Genomic DNA, 24,853 nt, shown 5'->3' with positions numbered 1-24,853 from the left:
GCACACTAATTAGTACAGAATTATAATTTTAATTTCAATCGAATTAAAATAATAGAATTACCTTACTATCTATGTTTTTTTTTGCTGATGATTTCTATGCATTGTTTAAAAAAATTTAAAAAATTGAAGAAAACTAGACAATCGTATTTCTGAATGTAATTTATTGTAAGTTAACCATATCTTTCAGAGGTCCTGAATAATAAAGTTTGAAATAAATGAAAGCTTAGCTATAGACCTTGAATTGCAAACCCATTTCTCAATCAAAGATTCGTTGCTTACAATGGGTAAATATACCATTTTGTTAGTGATCTGTATTTGCGACCATTGGTATTTTGAGAGCCAAAGTGTAAGAAAAGTAATGCTATAAGGGTACAGTTTGGCCTCTACTCAAGACATCTAACAGGACGGGTGTTCACATGTCTACAAATTACTTTCACATATAAGGTAAAGGGCGCCACTGAAATTAACCCTAGTATAAGGAAAGCTATAAGGCCCTGGTATCCAATATCTAATTAATCTTTGTATTTTAAAAAAAACATTGTTTACTATGATTTTGTTTTGGTAAATAAAGTTGGCCTAATTTAAAGATCTCAGAAAAGAGTTATATCAGGCTAATATTTTAAACAACTTGAATTTGATTTTAAACATATCAGGTACCAAACTTAGGTAATGAATGCAGCTTTGGAGCACTTATTGGTATTTCAGGAAAAAAGATAAACAAACGCCAAACAAAACCGCATTATTAATTTTACTCACTTTAATAACATGTTTATTATTGTTTTCAAGGGTTTTATAGTGTTTGTACATCTTCCTAATAGCAGCATAAAGCAAAAGAATTAAAGTTATAAGGAATTAATCACAAAACTCCATCACATTTTAAAACCTTTTTATTGTACGTCTTATTTTGTTGAATAAAAACAATTTACATAATTTTCCAAAGTTCATAAACACTGTTTACTTATGAGTTTTTGATGAAATTAAGTACTCTCGTGGATCATCTCCAACTTTCTCATCAGGTATGTTAGCTAGACGCGAAATTATAACTTTTAAGATCTTTATTCCTTCTAAATAACTGCGTATTGGCAACAGTTCATTGACCGCGTTAACAAGCAGCGGTGTATCTAGTACTGGGAACAATCCAAAGGCTGGTATACCGGCGTTTACCAAAAATGTCGTGTCCGTAGTAGTTGCCGAAGAGACAACTTCAAATGATATATTTCTGAAAATTATAAAAAAAATATTATAATTGAATACAATAAGTTAATGCTTATAGATGTCTCCTGCTAATTTAATCGTAAGGCTCTTACGGGCAGTAAAGAAAACAGAGAGCTTATGATTATCGGATGTATAGTACAATGATAATGTCGATAATGATACGACTATTTTGTCGATTTTCGTACTATGCCACCAAGTTCAATCATCAACTTGCCCGTGTCCCTACAAAAGATCGGCACAGTATATGCCACTCTTCTATTTCTATAAGCCGTCGTATTTAATACCTTTTTAAGCATATTCTCTTTCACACAATCCATCCATACTTTCTTCAGTCTTTCTCTACCTTTGTAGCCATCCGCATTCTAGTTTATGTCCCTATCCTCTCGTCGTACAACATACCAGCAAGTTCAATGCCAGTACAATTTTTACATGTTAATATAAACTAGATGATGGCAGTAGAAGTGTTAACTTTACTCACAGATCATCGAAAGCATTTTGTAGTGCGACGTAGTAAGGGTTACTGTCGTCAGTCTTAGTATAATAAATACCCTTTTCCTTGTAGATTGAACTGACTGTTATATTTCCACCTGCAGCCGAAACCCATCCACGTACCTGTGTTGTATTATTTATAGTTTTTAGTAAGAAAAAATATTCCCATTTTTATAAAATGATTCTAGCTTCACTGAGAGTATGGCTTGTTGGGTTAAAATTTTAAAATGTTACATAGAGTTTGAGTGATTTGTATTTCAAATTTATTCTTTATGGAACATTTTTGGAAAATGTCAACTTGTTCTGAGCCGGAAGATCCGTTAATATATAAAAGAAGTCAAACTTACAAGTTCAATGAAATCTTCGACTGAGGTATCAAAAGCCAAGTAAGCTGCAAAGTAGACTTTAAGATGCGCTGGTACTACATCGTATTCTATGAGGTTCTGGAACAATTATTTTTCCATCCAATCCATCCAATTATCATTCCATCCATAATATTTTCAAATATAACGAAACTAGAATGAAACATAAATATCTGCATACTCACCCGTCCTCCAACAAAATTGATCACTGTGTAATCTCCAAAATTGTTACTTCTCAACGACAGTCTGTATTGCTGTTCTCTGTAGCGATTGTAAGATCTAAAGACATTTTCACACTAAAAAAAATTACTAGCGTTAGTCGAGAATACTTTGCCACTCATTTTGTTAGTTGATGTATTTTATTGTTTTCTATGTATTTTATAATGGCTATATTATCCTCATCATATGCATCAATGTTAGATCATTCTCTTTATTTTAGTTTTCATGCTAGAAATTTATTATTTTATGGCATACCACTTCTACTGCAGTACTGTTGAGACGTGGTATACGAGCACTAGAGGAAGACGGTCCATAACAATCAATGCGTATTACTGTAACAGAGTCAGATTTTTACCAAAACAAAAATACATAAATCAACTACAAGTATTCTAAAATAAATATAAACGGTAATTATTATAAGAGTTCTTATTTTACGCATTTGCAATGATGGATGTCTATGGGCAGTTGTTGTTTCGCTATTCCATGTAGCCATGTGTTCGTTATATTACGTGAAAGCTCAGCGAGATCATAATTTAAACACGTTAAAATCGGTGTGTCTACTTCAGAAATCCAAAATTTGTACTAATAAATATGTATTGTCCTTTCTTACATTGTCTTCTAAAAAAACAAAACTGCAATAATTATTACTAGAAATATAATTATATAAGATGAAACTGACAGATTATATCGTTTAATAATTCCATAAGTATTTACATACCGTACTTTGTTTTAAATTCATTATACAGGTAGATTACCCGTTGGGGGCTTGGACCTCCCACACCTAATACAAAGCCTACGTTCATGTTTTCAAAGGTTTTAGTTTTAATAAACTGCCGTATACCATAACTAGAGCCAATTGTTTGATCTGAAATTAGAACAAGTCTTCATTATTTTTATGAATCATCATTAAGTTCCATGCATCTCTATCAGCTGTCTTTGTATCTAAATTACTTCCCTCATCAAATCATTTTTAACAGAATTAATCCATACTGCTTTCAGTCGTTTTACATTAATTAACGTATCAGGATATCTGCTAATTCTCTATATTTAATTTCAAAACAAACCTGATGTTACAACTATATAAACAGTTCGAAGTAGAGTTACATTATTTTGTTTCAATCGACTTAGAGCTTCATAATGTTGTAATGTTAAAGATTTTTGTGCTTGAGTTCCTCGTCCTATGATGTCACAGTTATCAGTGATTTCACCAGAGAAAGGAGGATATTTCCAACCATCCTAGAAATATAATTTAACATTATTGATACATTATTTTACAAATCCCTATACTAATTAAAAAGGGGTCTCTTTTAGATTTCGTATCTTTGCTGATTCTTTAATTTCTTTTAATTCTCAGAAGAATAAAAGCAATAACAAACAATAGTTTACAATTTTCTTTTTTGCTTGTTAAACACAAAAAATAATTAAAAGGTACTTGTTACAAGTTAGATCCGTTGACTTGAATATCATTTGTGATATTAAATAATAAAACAAACTAAATACCTCATAACAAGCTGAGTTGACGTCCAAATGAGAAAGAAGAACAATACTTTTTAATGTAGGATCCTGTCCCGGCCATTTCAATATCACTATAGGATAGTTGGATTTGGCCTCAAACACTGTTACCTCTACACCTTGTTCTGCTCCTAACCTCTTCAAAAAATCTACAGCCTGACCTGGAAACAAACGATCTTGATACTTTTTTTCTATTTCATAAAGTATTAAATATAATTATTGTTAACCAGTTTATACGCTAACTTCAGACAACGGGTAGAGATAAATATATTATTAACCTATTAAATGTGTAAAAAGAATTTAATACTTACTTAAATCTTTATCTCTCGTAGTTCTTATGTTGATGTAGTCACGTAATCTTTCCACTTCCGACGTACAGAGATATTTCGGGCACGGTAGTGACGCTTTAATAACATGGATATTCACAATACAGAGCCACAGCAGAACTTTGATGTCTAACATGTTGGCTGACATACAAAATTAATGTGGGTACGCAAAGGTAATTAAATTGAAAAAATAAAACTTCACGTCTTCCTATTAAATACATGCATCATTACATGATAAGGTTACGTAAATAAAAAAAATTATCTACTTACATAACACCGTGTATAATTAGCGAATATTTTTTTTAATTCCTTTCAGGATAAAAAACCGGTAAGTCACATTGCAGTTGATAACTTCATTTTTGCAAGCTACTTACTAATTAACAATTTTAATTTTTATTTACTCGCATCTTAATCTGAATTTATTCAAGGACAGAATATATAATGAAATTAAATCCGATATCCTTCCAAAAATAAATGAATGTAAAAATAATTTCATTCGTTGCATATAATTTTCACCAACTTGTTCGTACTTATTGACCTCTAAGTATTATGTAACCATTTTTAGGTCAACATATTTAGTTCGACAAAAATCATTTTCGCCTTGATCTAAATCTCTAAATCAACAAGCGGCACTTTGCCGTAATGGACGCCCTCCTTCCCGTACGTGCCGCAACATTTTTAAAAGGACTTTTTCGCGAGCGGCCGCTCCTGTTTGCCGAGCGTCGTTGGATTTGAGAATAGTCACGCTTTTAACGAGCAAATGAATTCGACGGTATAATCGGGATTCACAAAGCAAACCGTTTAACGCAATGGAAAAAATATTTGACCAAATCAGTATTTGTTGTCGTCTTTTTTGGACAAATGAATCAGGAAAACATTTTTATTTTAAACAACAATTGATATCTGACAAAATGTCGATCTTATAATATTTAAAGATTAATGTAGAATGAAAGAGTATTCGAGAATGGTTGATCTATGATAAATAAAAACCAAAATTCTCTACTATAACTTGAATAATTTTATAAACTACAGGATCTAAAGTGTACATGTATTTCTAGTTAGGTGTGCTCATTCGACACTCTTTCAATTGTGACGTGGCCTCCAGGGGTAAAGCGTTAATTGAAATAAATTGTCGCGACTCGATGTCGCCCAAACATAAATCAGAGTGCCGCGGGCTACTAAGTGCCAGCTACGAGCACTGCGACCTACTAAACTTTAGACAGGAACAGTTTTAAAATGTTATTATAAATCATAAGTATAAAAATGAATAATATATTCTTTGGCTGTTAAGCTGATTCTGTTACTAATTCTAATAATATATTTTAAACCGCAAACCTTTATTTGTGATATCCAGAACGTTTATACAACTGTATTGTTCTATTGTGATTTTTCTATTGCTTTCTTCTATACTAATCAATGTTTATTATTAATAAGTTTCCGAAACTTTAGTGAAACATATTTAGTTTAGTTACTAAGGGTAACATGCTTTCCTCGTTTTTAAGTATAGACTGGACAATAATTATTTAATACGTTTATTATGTCTGCCCACTCTGTACATTACATAAGGCTTGATTCAGGAATGACGCTCTAAGAGACACCGTAAGACGAATTAATTCAAGCAAGAGAGGCGGGCGCGGCGCGATTTTTGCCCGTAGTGCTCATTTGTCACAACTGCAGGTGTGTATCATCGCACCGGTAAGAGCGACTGACGACATGGAAGTGCCTGACATTAAATGGATGCGGTATCTCTACCAGAAAATCGAAATTTTGGATAGATGTTCGTTACCAATTATCTCCAAAACGACTGAGCTGAACTGGATAAAATTTAAAACATTGATAGATAACAGTTTGAGTAGGGCATACTTTTGTTACATTACATACATTGCTCAGTTTTTGTTTAGTTTGTTGTTTTTGTTTTGCTCATATTCAATAACTCTAAAATGATATAGTACCATTTTCTATTCTAAAGTATACATAAAAGCTGAAAAACAAATAAAAACTGCCTTTGCTTTTACTCGTAGATCGATGTAGAAAACAGCTCTTTGCGTAACCGAGCGCTAATGACGATAAACGAAGGGTAGCGGTGCGGTGTCTCATATTGAATGAGTTGTCATTCAAAAGGTGAAAGCGAATTCGTATGGAAATCACAGCTGTACTCTCTATAGAATTTTATACGAAAATAAATATAAAATACTAGCTATTGCTCGAGACTTCGTCCGCGTGAAATTAAAAAACAATTAAAAAATATAACCTATGTTACTCCCTGATAAGAATTACTCGTAAGTAACAACGGTGTAAAAAATTTGAAATCATAGCAGTAGTTTTTGATATATTGTAATAAATACAAAAATACAAATCTTTTTTTTATGACATTAGTAAAGACAAGAATAATTAAGAAATGTTTCTAGTTGGTTGGTTGGTTTTGGAATTCCATAATCTGTTCCGCCCTCTTTGAATAAATGTTTTAATGTTTATTTAAAAATAATCGTTCATAATTGTAAAAAGATGTTACAAAAATAAAGGCGTTGGTTGCGTTAAAACCGCTTTAAGAATTGTTTTATTGTCTGTTCAAATGGGGCTTATAAAGGACCGGACGTACAATAGGCCGGCACGCGCACATTACTCAAGTGTTTGCCAACTCACGCGACGCCAAGGGTCACCCTTTCCGACACGTCAACTGCGCATATGTTTTTATTTAAAATTAACAATTGTAGAAACACTGTCCAGTCTATTTTAAATTTTTTCATTCGTTGTTTTGCTTATTATTTTTTTAATTTGAAAGGGTTTATACGTGGGAATATCTCACGATTCAAAATATTTTACCGAAATTCATTATATACTTCTACTATTATTACTATTTACAAATATCGTGTATACCAAATACAAAAATTTACAATTTGACGTACTTAAAATTCGTAAGAAAGTTTTTAATTCTTTATTCTGGGAATTTTCAAATATCTTATCGATGAAACTGACCTATGGCATATTTGAAAAACCAAAAAAACATGGTAAGTTTAATAAATCCTGGAATAAGCGATAAAGTTTAAGTACGGTATTAGCAACTGTTTACTTTGTCAAATTAGTAATACAATTGTAGTTCAAGCAACCGATGCGATTATAATGTGCGATTGTGAGATTTGTAAAATAAATATTTACACAGAGACTGGGATGAAAGTGTGCATTTTTCTGGCAAACAGGTCACGTGCGGGCTTCCTTGTAGCGAGCGCCTCCCTTAAACCAACAAGCTCGTATGTATGTACTCAAGTTAATACTAATGATCCCTAACAATTTCACTTAATCACGAATTTCTATATTCTAAAAATATAAGTGTCTTGTAAAATTTCAACAAACTTCCTATGAAACTAGTCAAGTAGAAAATACACTATTTCTTAAAAAGTATTAAGTATGTAAAAAGATTACAGTATAAGTATTTTTTTATTATACTTAAAAAACAAGAAAGGGGCATGTCAGAATTGTGTAATATCATGATCACGGTTTCTACTAATTTAAATTTATTTCGAAAATTTCTATTTTACCCAAAATCTTATTGCTAAGTTCACCCATTATACCATCATATTAAGCTAATTTTAAACATGAGCATTTTAATGTTTACTTTTAATTTAGCAAATTAAAAATAATTTATTTAATTCTATCATAAGTGTGAGGAACCCCAATTATAAAGACACCTGTCTACGATATAATGTCGAGGCACACGTGGCGACTTTTCGTAGCTCCCCGTAGCGGTCGTCGCCGACGTAGCTCGCTGTAGCCGAGGCGGCCAGCTTGCGAGGCGCCGCCCCCGCTACGGACGCGACTCTGATTGGCCGCAAGCACGATAAATGCTCCCCCTTTGCCCTGGCCTCACTTGACATTTTAATGTTTACAATACTCATGTTAACTATTAAAACTAAAAATTTTACTACGTTACGCTTCACATAGTATTCATTTTACAAAAAACCTAAAACTTTTTAGTTCTAAAGACATGAAAGGATAATAAAAATAATTGTTATCCGATGTAATTCCCTGTTATTAATTTCCTACAAAATACTTTGATTTTTAATCAACTTTAAATAAAAAAAAACATTTTGTTAATGTTACTATGTATGTATATATTGCATTACCGGAAATATATACGATAGATATTTAATATATTAAAACCGTAGTATACCCTGATACACTTAAGTTTGTAAAATGAAGTAAAAAAAAAATACAGTATTTTATAAAATTAAACAATCGTTTTATACTGTATCAATGCGTTGGGCTATTCATTATGTTTGCACGTAATACGGTCAGCTTGGAGCCGCGCGAGCCCTGACAATGTAGCCTGTGGACCGGGACACAAGATGTGCTCGCAGCCGTCACCCTCGCACTACCTCAATGCCTATACCGCCGTCTCTCTCAGGGGGTGGTTCTCGATGTAATCAGGGGATGATGTGACTCGCGATCTCCGCGGCTTCAAAGATCACAATTATCAGAGCAGTCTGTCGAAAGCCGCCACCGTGTGGTGAAGTCACCGAGAAAAAGTCACTCATCGCGTACTGTGTATATTTTTTTTATTATGTAAATTATTTTTATCATAGACTAAATACGAATTAATAAAAAAATACAATCGTGTATTTGTAATTTTTAACGATCAAAACTATGATTTTAATTTTAGTTATGTGTTAGTGATTTTTATATGGACTGTACGTAGAGATATTCGAGCTGTCTTCATTTTGGGAGAAGCAGCGGACGCCGGCGACGGCTTTCCGAAAGATGGGTACAGGTAAGAATAATCCTGGTGAAGCACTTGGTTCAATTTATAAATAGCAAAAAAAAAAATAAACCGCTTTACACTATAGAGAGAACTTTAAAACTATAACCACTCAAGTTTTATGACATTTGCATCATGTCCTTATTTCAAATTGCTACAATAACACCGATGTTTAAAGGACATTTAAATTAACTTATTATTTATTAAAAATTAAACAATCTAAAAGGTAAAACAAGTTTACATACCAATAGCCATGGAATTTAAGCTTTCTGTGCAGATTTTAATTTATTCCCAAACAGTCAATAAGTTACCTATCCTTTTTGACTTTTCTTACATACATATGAATATTCTTTAATTAAAGTTATTTAAAAAGTCAATATTCAAGAAATTGCAAAAAGTAAGTTAAAGGTAAAAATCCTCGGCTGAACTAAATATGGTTAGCTTTATTTATTTATTTACTGGTATCAACAGCAACCTTACAGAGAGTAAGATAATTATGAGTCTTGTAATGTGAATACCTAAAGTGTCAAACTTAAGCTTCTTTAAAAGTAACTTAGCGCCCGACGGAAACGGAAGCGTCGGCACGAATAATTCCATAAGTTAGTTTAACTGAATGAAAGTAAACCTTTTTATTAAGTTTCATTATGACTAATTGCTACTTGTAACTTGCTTGTTACTTACTACGTGTAACTAACTTTTACAATATTTTTTTTTAGTCGTCTTCTGTTGAATTACCTACCTACTTAGATATTGCACAATAATGTCGAATGCTTAAGTGCAATTCATCATCGCAAAAAGTTTTAATTGAAAATAGCGTTTTAAATTGAATCGTAAATTACTTCATTTTTTATCATGAAAAATCAAAGACTCAAATATTGTATATATGAGCCTTTTGGTCATTAAAACACAACAATTCGATATATACATGAAATGAATATGAAAATATCTATGAAACATTACAGAATATTCAGACAGCACTATGATGACTTATTCCGTGTCCGTGCGAGATCTCCCGTAAGCTCTCTATTGTTTACAATGAGCGTGCAAACACGATCCGAAGACGAGCGGAGTGAAACAAAGCGCGGCTCCTTGCAAACGTAACTTAGGGACGGACCCGAAACTTGGAACACCCCACACTATTTCATCTACATCGTGTTTGTTTTACACCCTTGTTTTATTTTTCTTTCTTATGTAATGCCTTGATTCTTAACACTAGTTCAACGAAGAGAGTTTTAATTTGTTTCAAAACTAAAATGTACATATATAAGATTTAAAATCAAATAGAAAAAAGTTATGTTAAAGTAACCAAAACTAATGAAATTAGTCATTGTCTTTCAATGTTTATTTAACAGAGCATTTTCCATATGGGACGTATTGTGTATAAAATAAATGCAAGGGGCGGTGAAAAAAAGCTCACAAATGGCCTAATGTAACTAAAAAAGTCTAGGTAAATAAAATAAGTATTTCATGTATTTCATAAATTAATATTAAGTGACATTTATTAAACTTGCAAGGTTGAAACATCCCGTATAGTTTAAACACAACCAAATTGAGAACCCCTACTGCAAGCCCACATCTCAGAAACTTTGGCGATCAACATACGATCTGATATGTAAATCCAAATTACTTATTGAGTTGATCCTTTTCACTTTAATATTAAATACTGCCTTAAAAGTTAAAACCTCGTAGGCTTTCTTTCGGAATAAAATTGTGCAAAGAAAACGTATTCTTGTTTCTACCGTGATACTACAGATTCTCCAGTACGCTAATATTGATTTTATTTACGTTAAAATATTGAAACTATCCTAACTATTTCTAACTCCTAATTATTTCATACTAATCCTCAACAAACGCAAGCATTTATACTTGTATTTATATTCATACACGGTTAACAAATGCTGTGTTGACCAAATTGTGGGTTTCTAACACATAGTATGCGGAAAGCGTTGGCTAAATATTTATGTTACGGATAATAGAACCTAAATAAAAAGTTGTTTTGTGCTATTTACTTTTAGTTATTTATTAAGTTCAGACGGAAAGGACAAACTGAGTGTAACTAACTTGTTATAGTGAATTCAGTTAAGTTGATTTTAAAAACAGCAAAGTACCATCGCAAGAATTTCATGTCGCCTATCCTTTAAAAATTTAACAACCTACGGAAAGTCATATTGAAATGGACATATATTTAAAAATTAAATTAAATTAAAAATATTTAAAAATTTGAAAAAAAAAGTTCTTCTTCGGGTTAATAAAAATGGTTACGGTTTCGACCATTGGTAGTATATTTGTTATCTGACTAGCTTAAAAGTAATATACTAATAAATATTAGTAGATTGGTAAGTGTTTGGTAGTGATAATATAGATAATGACAATAAATAAACTTTTTAATAAAAAAACAACACGGCTTCCAAACAAAATACACTAAAAACAAAACAAAAAATACTAAAAACAAAATATTCTCAAAAAACAGTACACTAAAAAGTAACGAAATAATTCCTTGAAAATAGTAAACCTACCTTATTGTAACTGTTATGTCTATATTGTACAATTATTATTACTTTGATGTCGGTGTCAGTCAATGTAGAAAGGTAATTCGGATAAAAAAAAGAATTATCCAAATCGGTCCACTAGCGACGGAGTTATGCCGTAACACACATAAAAAAAAATTAAAAAAAAAACATATCGACGAATTGAGTACGTTTGGGAAGTCGGTCAAAAAGTCATGAAATCCAGTAGTGTTTGAGTGTATTTTTAACATTATAATTATAACAAACAATAGATATCAAAAATAGGCCTAGTAATTTATTATTAAATACAAATAGATGCGTATAACGAAGACTGCAATGAATGTAACTAAATATATCTACAATTAATGTGTTTAGGTATTAGGATGAGTGTTGCATTTCACACGGCGTCGGTAATTTTGCGCGTATTACGCGTCGGACGCAACGTTCACCCCATCGTCCCCCGTCACGGCTGTTAAATGAAACAAATTAACACTTTGATCACGTTTACATTTCAATGATTATAAAAATGAAATAAACACCAACCACATTGAGATAATAAAATAACTACTATCTAAACTCAACTAAACAATGGTTGGTCACAAATACAGATTATCATAAAAATAAATCGTAGGTACTAAATACTGAATAGGTATTGATTACCGAACGAATTCGCAGGTTATGTTTTAATTTTATACTTCTATTTACCTCAAAATATTAAATAATTCCTGTTTAATTCATTCATCTTATTAAACTGTTACGTAAGAAAAATCCACAATCGCTTTATGGATGAAAGGCAACGCTTAATTTTTTTCATTCAAAGCGAGCTAATCTCGTAAATTCTTTTTGATACAAAATCCTTTTGGAGGCGAAACGAAAGGAGATAATTACGACACTTCGCGGCTTTTCTCAGAGGCCCCAAAGACGATCACTAAAGTCGTCTAAGTCCATTTCGCCGAGGAAAGAAAAGATCTTTAGAAAGGATTCTTGGTATTATAGACGACCTCTTCTTACACAGTAGCGTAACATTTTCATGTTTATTTTTTAACATGAAATGTTATATTCTCTCTGTGCTGCTATTGAGATATTAAACATTTAAGTATCTTTAATTTCGAATTTGTAAATTATGGTCTAACGTTATGAAATGATAATAAGTAGGTAATTGATCTTATAGATTATACTGATTTTTTATGAATGCTTTAAAAATAATAGATTCACAAATTTGAGCCAACATAGTACTTAAAGAGTAATATTTAAAAGGCCTTCGCAACGTCTTTCTATAAAGACAAATTTCGACACGGTGTAAATGTAGTCCATTGTAAGCGTTGAGGAAAAGGGACTGAAGGGGAAGGTTTCTGTAAACGGAACAAAAACACCAACGTTATTAGCGAGATTGTTGTAATCTGACTAATCTATTTTGGCAAAGGGGGCGCCCGTCGGTGGGCGGAAGTGTCAATTAATAGATAAACATTTCTTGTGAGGAAACGGAGTAGATTTAATGATCACCAAGCAATTGTACACTTCTGTTCTTTCAAAATAAATATACAATTGTTATAGATATAAAATAAGGCAGTATAATACAGAATCTTTAAAGAATAAACAACATAACAAGTGGCAAAGGCACTACCGCATTATTCATAGACAAGAACATCATATGATCTGCTGACAAACTCAATATTGAAACTACATACAATTTTATATCACAGGAATACGCGTTTTATAAAACATTTGTTAATTTCTATCAGGTGACCGGTTACTGGACATACCGTGCAATGTATGCGGGGATAGGAGCTCCGGCAAACATTACGGCATCTACAGCTGCGACGGTAAGTCTCGCCAGAGAAAATTGTTATAAGTAATATACTCACCGACTTAATGAAGTTTTATGTGCAGGGTGTTCGGGTTTCTTCAAGCGATCGATACACAGGAACCGCGTGTACACTTGCAAAGCGGGCGGCGAGTTGAAGGGCCGCTGTCCTGTCGACAAAACACATCGCAACCAATGTCGCGCATGCAGACTTGCTAAGTGTTTCCAGGCCAATATGAACAAAGATGGTAAGATATTTCTTATTTTAATACAAACATCACATATTACTCGTCCCTATATAAGTCCCTATCCCTATAAGTAGCTCAAAATCAATCAACACTAAACTATTAGATTTAAAAAGATTAACTATGGTATATACATGAGAATGCTTTTCCGCCGCTATTTGTCATTAATTACAAAATCCAAGATAAGATAAATAGAACTACCTACATGCTTGTTAAAAGAAACAAATTCTATCAAGTAACGTAAGATTGTAAGAAACATAGAGGGTATAAAGAAAATGCTTTGTTACTGTTTCGATCACGTTCCCAGCAGGTCGCTTTGTGCTCTATTTGATATACTGAATGTAATAAATACGGTGACAACTGCCAGCCAGCCCCATTCGAAGCGGACGATACATCCGTCATTACGCCATCTCCATACATCTGATATAACCTCCTTCAGTCCTTTGTTATCTTTATTTATTACTTTTATGTAATATAGCAAAAACATTTTAGAAAACTATGTATTCGTTGTATAGTGTGTTATTTTTATTGCTAACAATTGATACTATGAGTTTTTTAACTCAATAATACGTAAATATTTATCGACATGATTTCGTTAAATAATAATTAAAATCTATCACTTGTATATGATCCAGTATCTATGTATTTATAACATTCTGAAACTCGTGCAACAACAATTCCCCTCGAATTTTCATATATCGCAAAATCTGGATAATTAAGCATAATTTCGTTAATAATTGAATATTCATAGTGCACCGCGTCCGCCACAAGTCGTGCGATATCTCTCACCATGTGACAAAGCCTTTTACGTTGCCTTAAAACTTGGCACAATCACTCAGGGCTGACACTCAAAAATTAGATATTATTTCTCATTCATTCAACATCTCAAACAATTCAGGCAAATTTTGGTTGTATTAACAATGTTAATACATTTATGTACCTGTAACCGGACGATGATTTTTCGGATATCTCTAACAGCTTTACAAATAAACGCGGTATAAAGTTTAGCTTAGGAATAAACTGAGTATACGCAAATACTAGTGGACATTTTGTTTATATTCTGTTTATTTTTAAGTTTAACTTTACACCGCGTTTTTTTGTAGGGTTGAAGGGATTCATAGACCTTAGTAGTGATAAAATTTACTTCTTTGGCGCATTACATTTACCTTATGAACGTACATTTCGTGTTGAAAAAAGACCACAAAAGTTCGTAGAACATCTAACATTTAAGAGGTAAGAATTAGAGTTTTGCACAGTGGATTCGTACAGCAGTTAGGTAGCCCTCGCACACTGCGGTCGGCGCGCAGGTGCCGTCGCTGAATAATTCACGAGCATCACTTTGTGCCGCCGCGACCCGGATTACCTTTATATGTTTACTCGCTCGCGTAATTATACGCCCTCACGAAACTTAGACTCCGCTGCCGCTCGGCCAACAGTATACTACCGCGTTACACATATATATAAAGCCTAATGTAGTCAGTTGAACAATCAGTGTCGAATTAATTACGTCACTGAGATAGTAAGAAGCCACTAATATCAGCCTATAGATATACATAGTGTTATACTTCACCTGCTCTGCTCGTGCTAATGGCCTTAAGAGTATTCAATAACTTAGTTACTTATTTGATTTTTTACTTTAGTATTCTCTTCGATGAAATTCCGTCACCATTTTTTTTAATTTCAACAGTAACAAAATTAAAAGACTCATCATAACTGTTATCTATACTATTATAATAAAGCGTAAACACACATTTCTTTGTTGCCTAAGATGTCAGCAATTACAGCATATTTTTGAATAATTCTTTATATAATAAAAAGCCCTACACTTACGACACGCTTTAAGATATAAATTTTCACGCCATTAAACTTAGGGGTTAAATATTTTGGATAAAAGCCCTAATGTGGAAAATAGACCATAAGTTGCTGCCAACACCAAGGAAGCAAGATTGCCAAGGTTTGTCATATCATGTCATTTTGACATTTGCTATTGATAATTTGACAAATGTAAACAATAACATAAAATTTTCATAACTTAATGCGGATGAAGCCGCACGGTAACAGCTAGTAATACATACGTATTGTGTCTGTAAATACATCGTAATGGGGAATCTAGCACGAATGTTTGTGATAAAGTATTCATGACAATATTGACCAGCTTTGTATAAGGTTTTTGCGGCGACAAATCTATATCTGTGCTAATGTTATAAAGAGGAAAGATTTGTACTTTCGTATGTATTTGATTTACATAAAACCTACTAGGCCGATTTAGGCCATAGGCTATGATACAATTTCACGAGAGCACAAGCTATCTCATATAAACGTCAATGACGACCAATACTTTCTCGTAAATTTTCGTGCTAGGCTCTCTGCAGTATGTATCTTTTATGTAACAATGGAACGAGACGACTTCGGCTGGCAGCGCCACGCCAGCGAGAGCAGAGTAAGCCGATAGCTATTTATAATTCATGCATTTTCACTTCGACTAGGTCGCTTACCGGCCGCAGCCGCGGAATAATGGATTAACTCGGTAAATTAATCAAGGTACAGACAGACATTTTGTCTCGTTCCACTTAACAGATCACAATATAAGCTATATTATTTACAGAAAGGTCAGAAGCAGTAGTAGTAGTCGATCTATTCCAAAAATGTATTTAACAAATATAAACAAAAGACGGAATCTCTCGAAAATCACTTCCATAAAATAGACGTAATCCCCAATTTAACTTTGCGAAAATTAAATTAAAATCAATGAAAACTGCGAGCAAGCCAACGCCTACTTCAAGTTTCGACACTTTTTGAATTTCGCTAAAAAAGTTAAAGGGTTTTGGAATCAAAAAGCTTTTACTTTGAATATTTAAAGTGCCATTCTTGCGTATTTAAACATTTATAGGTGGAACTTAACTTCATTTTACAGGTTTTTCTTTTACATTTCAATTATTTAAAACATGAGTCTACCAAAGTCTTACTTCTGTTATAATTTTTTAAAGTTTTCACATTTGACCACCAACCAACGTAGTTTATATACATGAATCTATTGTTTTTTTTTAATCACATAATTACAGCATAAAATATAAATATGGCCACAATTATGATAAGGCTTTAGGCCACTTTTAGCGAAGTGTCGCGGAGACGTATCGCCGACGGCGCGCCGCCGCCGCCGCCGCCGACAAGGGGCCAACTTTTCAATTACCGCCATGTCGGTTACCCCGCAGCGGGTTAAATTAATTCTCTCCACTTCACAAAAAGATTCACCTTACCCACTCCGCTCCCCCGCTGCCCGCCTCGCCCCGCCTGTGAACTGACAGCGGCTATTCTGACGCTCTTTTATTTTTTCCCGATATTTCCCGACCCCTAACATGCTGACGTTTCGCAATATTTATTTTTAATTTAACGGTTCGCGCGCAAGATTTGTGTTCCACCGTGCGCTTACCTTTTTGAAGTCCTTTTGTGCTAAAAAGAGTATTTAGAATGTAATGAAACCCACAGCTTGGCAGCGCCCGGCCTCTTTATGTTGTTGTACGTGGAATCGTTTCATGAATCTGTCCGTTTTCGTGTGTTTTACTTCGTGCTTTCTATACCTTAATTAATATTGTTTAGTTAGGCTTTAATTTAATATCGAATTATTGTAAGTATAATAGAGAATACTATGTCCATAAGATTTTCCTTTTTAATTGTATTGTCATTTTTTTTACATATGTTTCTGTGGTTTTTTCTCGCGCTTACCTGCGCAATAGATACAATAAAGAATATCAATTTTCATAACCGTAACCCATCACTAATTGTAGAGTCTATCAAAGTGAAGTGTATCAAATGAAATAGATCGCATCTCCTGGGATCGCTTTAGGATCAGTAACACGTGTTCACACCTCCTGCTCCCCTGTACGTGAGGGGTGCACCGAGGGTGCTCACAATTGCGACATAATAGTGAAATTAGTTATGCTTATGTAACTGTAATTATGAATTAATCGATTAATTTGTGGATAGAATAAAGTTTTATTAACTACCGATATGTACTCAAACTGGTCGTATTAGTAAAAAAAGGTGATCTTTTATGTAAAGGCTTTCTTCTAAAATGAAAATGGAAACTGTGCAAACTTACTTCATACTTTAACTAACAACTATATGTACAGCTTTTGTATAAAATCTATCTAACTAAAAAGTATTATTAAACATACTAAACATCGTACCAGCATTCAAATAAATTTGTGAAGTACAAAAGTATACGTCAAAGGATAAATAAATAGTTGATCTGCGTTCGTTTCGATCCGATTATGTGATTTATTCACCGCTTTACCGGCGTAGGGTTGTCACATCTCAAATATAACCTCTATTTTGACAGTAACCGATTCATCCCTAGCTCCCCCTCAACAATCTCGCCCATCTAATTTCATTTTAATGTCTTGCGTGAACAAATTATTGTCATGTCATAGATAATAAAATTAATTTAAACAATAACGGTACCACGGATACATCTGTTTCTAAATGATTTTTTCTTACTTCGCGTGATTTTAAATGGGTTCGCGATGGAGGATTAATTGCCTATTACGGTTGAATGGATTTCACGCGGTTTTGTATCTGATTGTTTTAGATTAGTCATTAACTAATTACAGTTTATTACATAGTGTGATCAAACTGACATTTTGATTTAATTATTGGCAACTTGTCGATATTTACAAATCAGTTATAGAAAATTTATGCTTGATATAAGTAAAGCTAGAGACTAGATATATACGTTAACTATAGTGTTCTAATTAGATTAGAGACCCGATGAACATCAAAGCAAAATGGTGTATTGAGAGCCCTCTGACTTAGTTCCTTTCAGATGAACTGTAAAATCATCTAACAGCGTTACATTACTAGGGTCTTATTAACAATTACTGGGTCACTAGCGGCTTTTGGGTCTTTTACCTTACTTATATTGTAGTTAGTTAAGTTAAATAAGTATGTCGATGTAGAGAGTCTCATTGAATGTATTGTACAAAACAAAAGCTATGGATTGAAATAAAGTATTGCGGTGATGTTGAGAGTTGTTCCGCTTCGGCGACGAACTAAGTTCACAAACCGCTGCCGGATGGCGCTACAACTTTCGTCGAGACGTAAACTGTCTTTTATACTTAATGCTATTAAGTCTCTTCCCTTTATGCGATATTTACAATATAATTTTAAAATAATGAATACGTTTTCTTTAGTTTTACCTATGCATCATTTATTTCCAGTACTTAGTAAAGTTACATGAACCCTACTACAAGGTACAGTATTAGAGTTATGGCAGTTTAGAATATTTGGTGTGTTAAGGAAAAAAATACTTTTTTTCCTCGGACCAAATATATTTATTTCTTTAAGTTTACATAGACAAGTAACTATATAATATCCTCTTCTTTTTCCATGTACTGAGCACGTCAGACATCATACAGAATGACAATTTGGAAAACAGAAATGAAAATAATGCCGTGTGGGTATTAGAGTGACTAGCGGACATCTATTAGGGACCTTTATATGACCGGCTCGGTGGGCACAGCCGCGGCGCGCCGGGCGGAAGGTGAATAAAAACCTGGATATTTCTCATATTTATGTCCGTGCACTCGAAAATATTCCCCGAGTATGGTATACACGTGTAGGGAGATATAGGCCGTAAAGGTGTGCGCGGTAAGGGGCGTTATCGCGCGCAGGTGTAGGGAGCGTGGGAGCCGCCACCTGGCGCGCCCCCTCGGCCTCTTCGCTGCCCTCCGCCCTCTCTGGCTCGTTAATGATGATGTGCTCAGCCAGCAGACTATTTCACTTCTGAATACATCTTTCTCACTTTTGATCCTTCGTCTCTCTCACTCTCGGTCGCCGCCCTCGCTCCGTCCCTTTTCCGCCGCGCTCGCCCGGTCTCATCCGCCTAGTCAATTCGGCAAACGCGTATCTACTTTGTGTCGGAAATGTAATGGAACAAATGCGGCTGGAATTAACGTCGGAACGAATGTCGGAACACGGGGTCGTTCTCTCATCGGATATTTTCCACGCGATGATTTTGATGCGCATCTACAGAGCGAAAACGTTTGTGGTCAAATATTTATCACGACACTGTGTGGATATTGTCTACCTTTTTACTTGAAATATGTTCGTTTATTTGTAAGATTTATTATACCTTTAAATCCAATTAAATATATACAATCAAACTGTTTTTTGGTAGTGAATTAACAACCAAATCGCGCATTCATCGCACCCAGTAAGCTATTTACTTGTATTAGAGGTTAACTTACACGTCAATATTTTCTGATACCATTACCTTATCGTCATGTTTGCGGTTAATGCTGCAAAAGCTACGAGTCATGCTTACTGACTGATATATTAATAACGCCATAAGACTTTTCTACCTACTGTTTTCAACGCCAACTGTAGTATGTATAAAAAGGTTTTTTCTATAACTTATAAGGAGGGCAAGGACACATAAAATTACGTCTCAACAAAATCTTTCGTAGTTTTTGCTCTACATTCATTTATTTTGCATTTCTTCGTTTTCAATAATATTTGTAACACTTTGTTTACGTTCATGATATCCGTCGTAGCTCTTTGTCTACACGAACGCTTTTTCGTAGCACTTCATCTACGATTACAAAATCTTCAGTATTCAATCAATTCAAATCACGTTCAATTTAGGAATTTTGAAAAAACCTTTGAATATTTTGTAGAACTATGTTAAGTGTAATAAATGATAATGCTATACGAAGTACGAAAATGAAAAATGATATACTTTTTCGTACATTTATGGCTTTTTGAAACTGAATATTAGGAAGGGAAAAATGGAAATGTCATTATTATATTCCGTATTTCGGTAAATTCGGTTTTGCACCTTTATACATCTTCATATTCTATTAACTTGGTGTGTTAGGTAACAACGTCTTGCGCTCGCTCGTCAGTCAATAAACCTTTTGACCATTCACCAATTCGGCTTCGTGAAGCTTTCGCCGGGCAGGCGGTAGTGGCGGCGGCGGCGGCCGGGATTATTGGGTCATTAATCACAACCCACATAGCTCGCCTCCGACCTGCTCGCTTGCTTTACCACAAGGGATGACTATTAACATATCGAGAATTTTTTTTTTATTATGAAGAATTACCATACGTTCAGTTGTCTACGGGATAACTTAAGAACATACTCCGTCAGTATCTAAGTACATGCTTTGACATCCCAACAAAAAAACTTGATTTTTAAAAATAGTGCATTAAGTTATATAACGCAGTATAAACATGTACATTTGGTACTCCAAAAACAGCATAATAGTTGGTTTAGAGTTGCACCACTACGAACAATCACTGACTTTGATCAAACGTGTGACTGGTCGAGTAATTTGTAGATTCATTTCGATAACCTTTACAACAATTAAGTATTACTTTTAATAATTCTCTCGTCGATATTTCAGCGAACATCACTATAATATCGACCGCAGAGCTCAATTTACTCGGGCAGCAAGATCGTATGTACTCTCCGACCCAACTCCCACCTCCCAAGTCGCTGGTGTGGGCACATTACAACACAAACGATTCGCCAACACCCCGTCTGTCTGAGACACCATAGCAAGCTAATACTTAAGAAAATAACAACAACGTAGACAGTGTTGTTAGGCCTCTGGTGAAGTTATAGGTCAATTTTCGTGATGATCGTCCTAAAAGCTAACAACAAACTTATATTAGAAGTCATTTAATTCATAGTTTTTTTTAAATAATTAACGTTAAAAGCTCTAACCTATAAGTGCTAACATATTGCTTTGTTTCTTTGAAATACAAAAAGAAAAATATTAAATAGGCGCACTTAAGTGTTACGTAGCTTTTTTTCACCCCTTAAGGGCATTATTAACTAAAAGATAGAAATTGAAAAGTAAAGTTTTGTTTGCTTTCAATTTGTTATAGCGAAGGGTTTCCTGGTGATGATGTTTGAAGTTAAATCTCCCTCCTAAACGCTTCAAATGTGATTCTACGAGCGCCTTTTTACAACGGCTTTAGCTGAGACTTAAACGTGCGAGTCTACGTTTCCGTGATCAATTTATCAAAAAGATGCACGCATTTAAAATGTTTGATCTTTTCATTTAAAGTGAAATAGTATTCACATTGGTAAATGTTTATTTGAACCCATCAACTATTATTATTCTTAACAACATACTACGAAAAGTGGAAATTTAAAAATCTATTTTATTGCCAATCTTCTTGACCGACTTCCCAAAAGAAGGAGGTACTCAAGTCGTCTGTATGTTTTTTTTTAAATATGGTATTCCGTGAAGTATTTCACGCTGTGGTTTTTTAATTTTAATGTAATTTACGTTGCCATACATCATTTATAAACAAAAACTTAATTTTGTTCTAATATAATTAAAATCTTGTCCATTAAATTCGCATTCGTAACTAACCCCTTGGCTTAGATGACCCTTAGTAAAATAGAATATTCAAAATTAAACGTTAACTCGATACTGTTAAAGGTTGAACTCGTATGTGATTAAGTTCAAAAGGGAGGCGATGAAGCCGAGAAAAAAGCACGTGTTCTATTTGGGATTACACGCGCCCCATAAACAAAAGGTTAACATTATAGCTTCCGATACATGTATAGCATCTACGACGCAATTTATCAATGTTTTATTGTCTTCTTTTATAAGAAAATAATATCGATACTAAAATAGGTAAACAACGACTAATTGAGAAGGGTGTAAATGAGGTCCTCTTTTAATTTGCAAGCACCAAAAGTACTTAAATAAAAAGAGAAGAACCTTAATTTACTTAATTAGAAAACAAATATAAATCTTACTCCCTACTTCTTACTAATTTTACTAATATCATAAATGCGAAAGTTTGTAGCCTAAACGGCTGAATGGATTTCGATGAAATTTGGCGTAGATGTAGAGGATAGTCCGGATTAACATATAGGCTACTCAATTTTGGTCTTTTTAATTACACGCGGACGGGGTCGCGGACGAAAGCTAGTAGTAACTAAATAAAATCAATACCCTACACATCGTATATTATACTAACATTAACCTTACTTTAGTTAAAGATAGCAATTATAAAATTAATTTGAAATAAGTAGAAATTGAAAAAAATTAAACAAATGTAGATACTAAGAGGAACTATAAGTATTTGTTAGTAAGGTTGCAGCAGACTTTTAGATATAACTATGACAGCAAGCTATGTTTCCAAAGACACTAAACGCCCCGCAAGCCCCGAGCGGTGTAGATTTAAGCCGTCCAGCGTCCAGCGGCACTATTCAGCCGGTTTAAGCCTCGACAGGGCGCGGGAACGCAGCGTATGCGCCGACATGTGCGGGCACAATGGCCGCATTCTCATGGACTCAGCCGCGGTAAGCTGATTGCGTGACGTCATTACAGAAACAACCCGGTATACACACTGGGGAATTCGCAAAATTATCGTTATTTCATTTTAAAATAAGTTTTATGTTTCAGCTTAAGTTTTGTGCTTCGTTAGTGAAAAAGAGTTATATTTGCAAAATTGTTGAGGAACTATAAATTACAAAGTTCAGTTAGATGAAATGATAAAACGATTTCTACTACTACTATCGTACCAAAAATATGGCAGTCTTATGTAGACTGTAGGATTTTTTAAATCGGTAATCTTTATCTTACTACAATCCCTCGGACTATACGCGTTCGTTCTTACATAGGCTTGACTATCACCAAACGTAGTGTAAAAAAAGATAAGTAACTATACTTAAAAAGCGCATTGTTAACATTGTTAAGTCATAATCAAGCATCGATAACAATAAACATTAGCGCAGTGTGTGCACCGCCTAGGTCGTAATGCCGCCTATGGGTGAATGCGATCTCGGCTTACGGGGATCTGCAGCAAATAATCGGTTCACGACTCCATAATCCAGCGTGTAAAACATTGCTGGCGTTACTTTAAAACGACTTTTAAAAATGCAATTTCGCTTTCTATTTGACTAAAAAAATGCTGTTAAAAAGCCAAATACTAAATAAAAAATACTATACTTAATATTTAATACATTGCTTATTTATTATTACAAGAATTTATAGACAGTCTTCTTGAAGGTTTTTCTTTCCGTCAGCCGTCCAGCACGAGCGCGGTCCTCGTAAACCGAAGCTGCACTCCGGTGGGCTGGGCGCGCTGGCGCCTCCGCTCGCGCACTCGCATGCCCACAAGCCGCACGCGCTCAAGCTGTCGCCGCCCTCCCCATACGCACCGATGCCGCAGCCCTTTAACTTCCAAGTAATATATAGACAGAACATTTATTTACTGTTATTATAGAGCAAAGAAGGCTCAGGAAGGAACAGCTCTTACTACCAACAAAATAATAATTGTTGCGCGATCTTTAAGATGTGCGGTTACCTTTCCTTGATGCTAAGATGTTATCTATCCTATCATTCTGATTATAATATATTAATGATTAAAATTATAATCATAGTTCAGTCTAAGCGGCATGAGCGAGCCGGCACCGCTGAGCGCTGCGTCGTCTGCGGAGTCAAGCGGGGCGGGCGGAGGCGGGGGCGCGGGCGCCGCCAGCCCGCTGCCGCTGCTCGCCGAGCCATTCCTTGCGCCACCACCCGGCTTGTTGCACATGCTCATGTCATCGGATAAATGCCAAGTAAGTTAGACTTAAGTTATAACTTACGACTCCGTCCGCGTGGAAATAAAAGTGAGAAACAGTCTATGGGTCTCACTGATAACTTTTTAATGGTGCAAGAATTTTTGAAATCGGCCAAGTAGTTCTTGAGTTATTTTTATACATACAAACATACAAATCCTTTCTATTTATAATATTAGTATAGATAGCTTCAAAGAGGCAAATTAAACTAGCCTGTTAATTAACTGATTTGTGCGGGGAAGAGTCTCAAAGATCAATTATTCATTGGAGGCAAAGTTTTGAGCTTAGTGTGACGTTACAAATCATCGAACTGTCAAAAATGTCTTCAATGACACATTTGTTTAAGAAGTGGATGAAGTTGTGAACGAATAATAAGACGATAACGGAAATCAATTTCATATTTGTGGTTTTCCAATAAGGAACTAATGTGGAGCGCGAAGCAGTTGCAACTACAAGGAGACCCCACACTACTGCGGCCGCCGCCCAGTCCGTTCGGGGCACCACTTGCGCCCACGTGGGAGCTTTTACAAGTAATTTATTCTCTATTTAGTAAAAAAATAACTATTGTAATTTAATCTAAACATTTGTTTCTAAGAAAATCCGTTCCAATTTTAATTTTTATGAGGATAAGTACTAATATTCTAGCTTCTCTATAACAATTTCACTTAACATGTATAAAAGTAATCTCAACATGCAATATTTGTATGTGACATAAGTAAGGGGTGTGTACTTACTGCTAGGTGGCTTTTTGGCCTAAGGGCGGCGCGGGCTCGCGATTGGGTGGCTTGAGGGTGACTTTTCGCCTTTACTTGACTTACCCCGCCCCTCGGCTC

At 34.4% G+C, this 24,853-nt stretch overlaps 2 protein-coding genes across 2 annotated transcripts in view; one reads left to right on the top strand and one right to left on the bottom strand.

The window, feature by feature from the left end:
* Positions 1 to 954: 954 nt before the first annotated feature.
* Positions 955 to 4,259, bottom strand: LOC106101948 (aminoacylase-1-like). The gene is made up of 9 exons (XM_013281338.1): positions 4,109 to 4,259; positions 3,786 to 3,958; positions 3,350 to 3,521; positions 3,004 to 3,150; positions 2,541 to 2,617; positions 2,252 to 2,362; positions 2,052 to 2,147; positions 1,694 to 1,827; positions 955 to 1,219 (listed from the first exon to the last, which is right to left on the bottom strand). Exons 1-9 carry the CDS (start codon positions 4,257 to 4,259, stop codon positions 955 to 957), a joined length of 1,326 nt encoding a protein of 441 aa, XP_013136792.1.
* Positions 4,260 to 8,878: 4,619 nt separating this feature from the next.
* Positions 8,879 to 24,853, top strand: part of LOC106101947 (nuclear receptor subfamily 2 group E member 1-like) — a 17,424-nt gene continuing 1,449 nt past the window's right edge. The window contains exons 1-6 of the mRNA XM_013281337.1: positions 8,879 to 8,888; positions 13,126 to 13,206; positions 13,274 to 13,435; positions 23,484 to 23,644; positions 23,841 to 24,020; positions 24,440 to 24,550. Of these exons, the coding sequence (XP_013136791.1) occupies positions 8,879 to 8,888; positions 13,126 to 13,206; positions 13,274 to 13,435; positions 23,484 to 23,644; positions 23,841 to 24,020; positions 24,440 to 24,550 (705 nt within the window). The remainder of the gene's footprint in view (positions 8,889 to 13,125; positions 13,207 to 13,273; positions 13,436 to 23,483; positions 23,645 to 23,840; positions 24,021 to 24,439; positions 24,551 to 24,853) is intronic.

The sequence above is a fragment of the Papilio polytes genome, unplaced genomic scaffold (assembly GCF_000836215.1).
Source record: "Papilio polytes unplaced genomic scaffold, Ppol_1.0 DF823934.1, whole genome shotgun sequence".
NCBI classification, from domain to species: domain Eukaryota; kingdom Metazoa; phylum Arthropoda; class Insecta; order Lepidoptera; family Papilionidae; genus Papilio; species Papilio polytes.
Note: the sequence above shows the minus strand (reverse complement) of the source record. Positions and strands in the feature narration are given on the sequence as shown.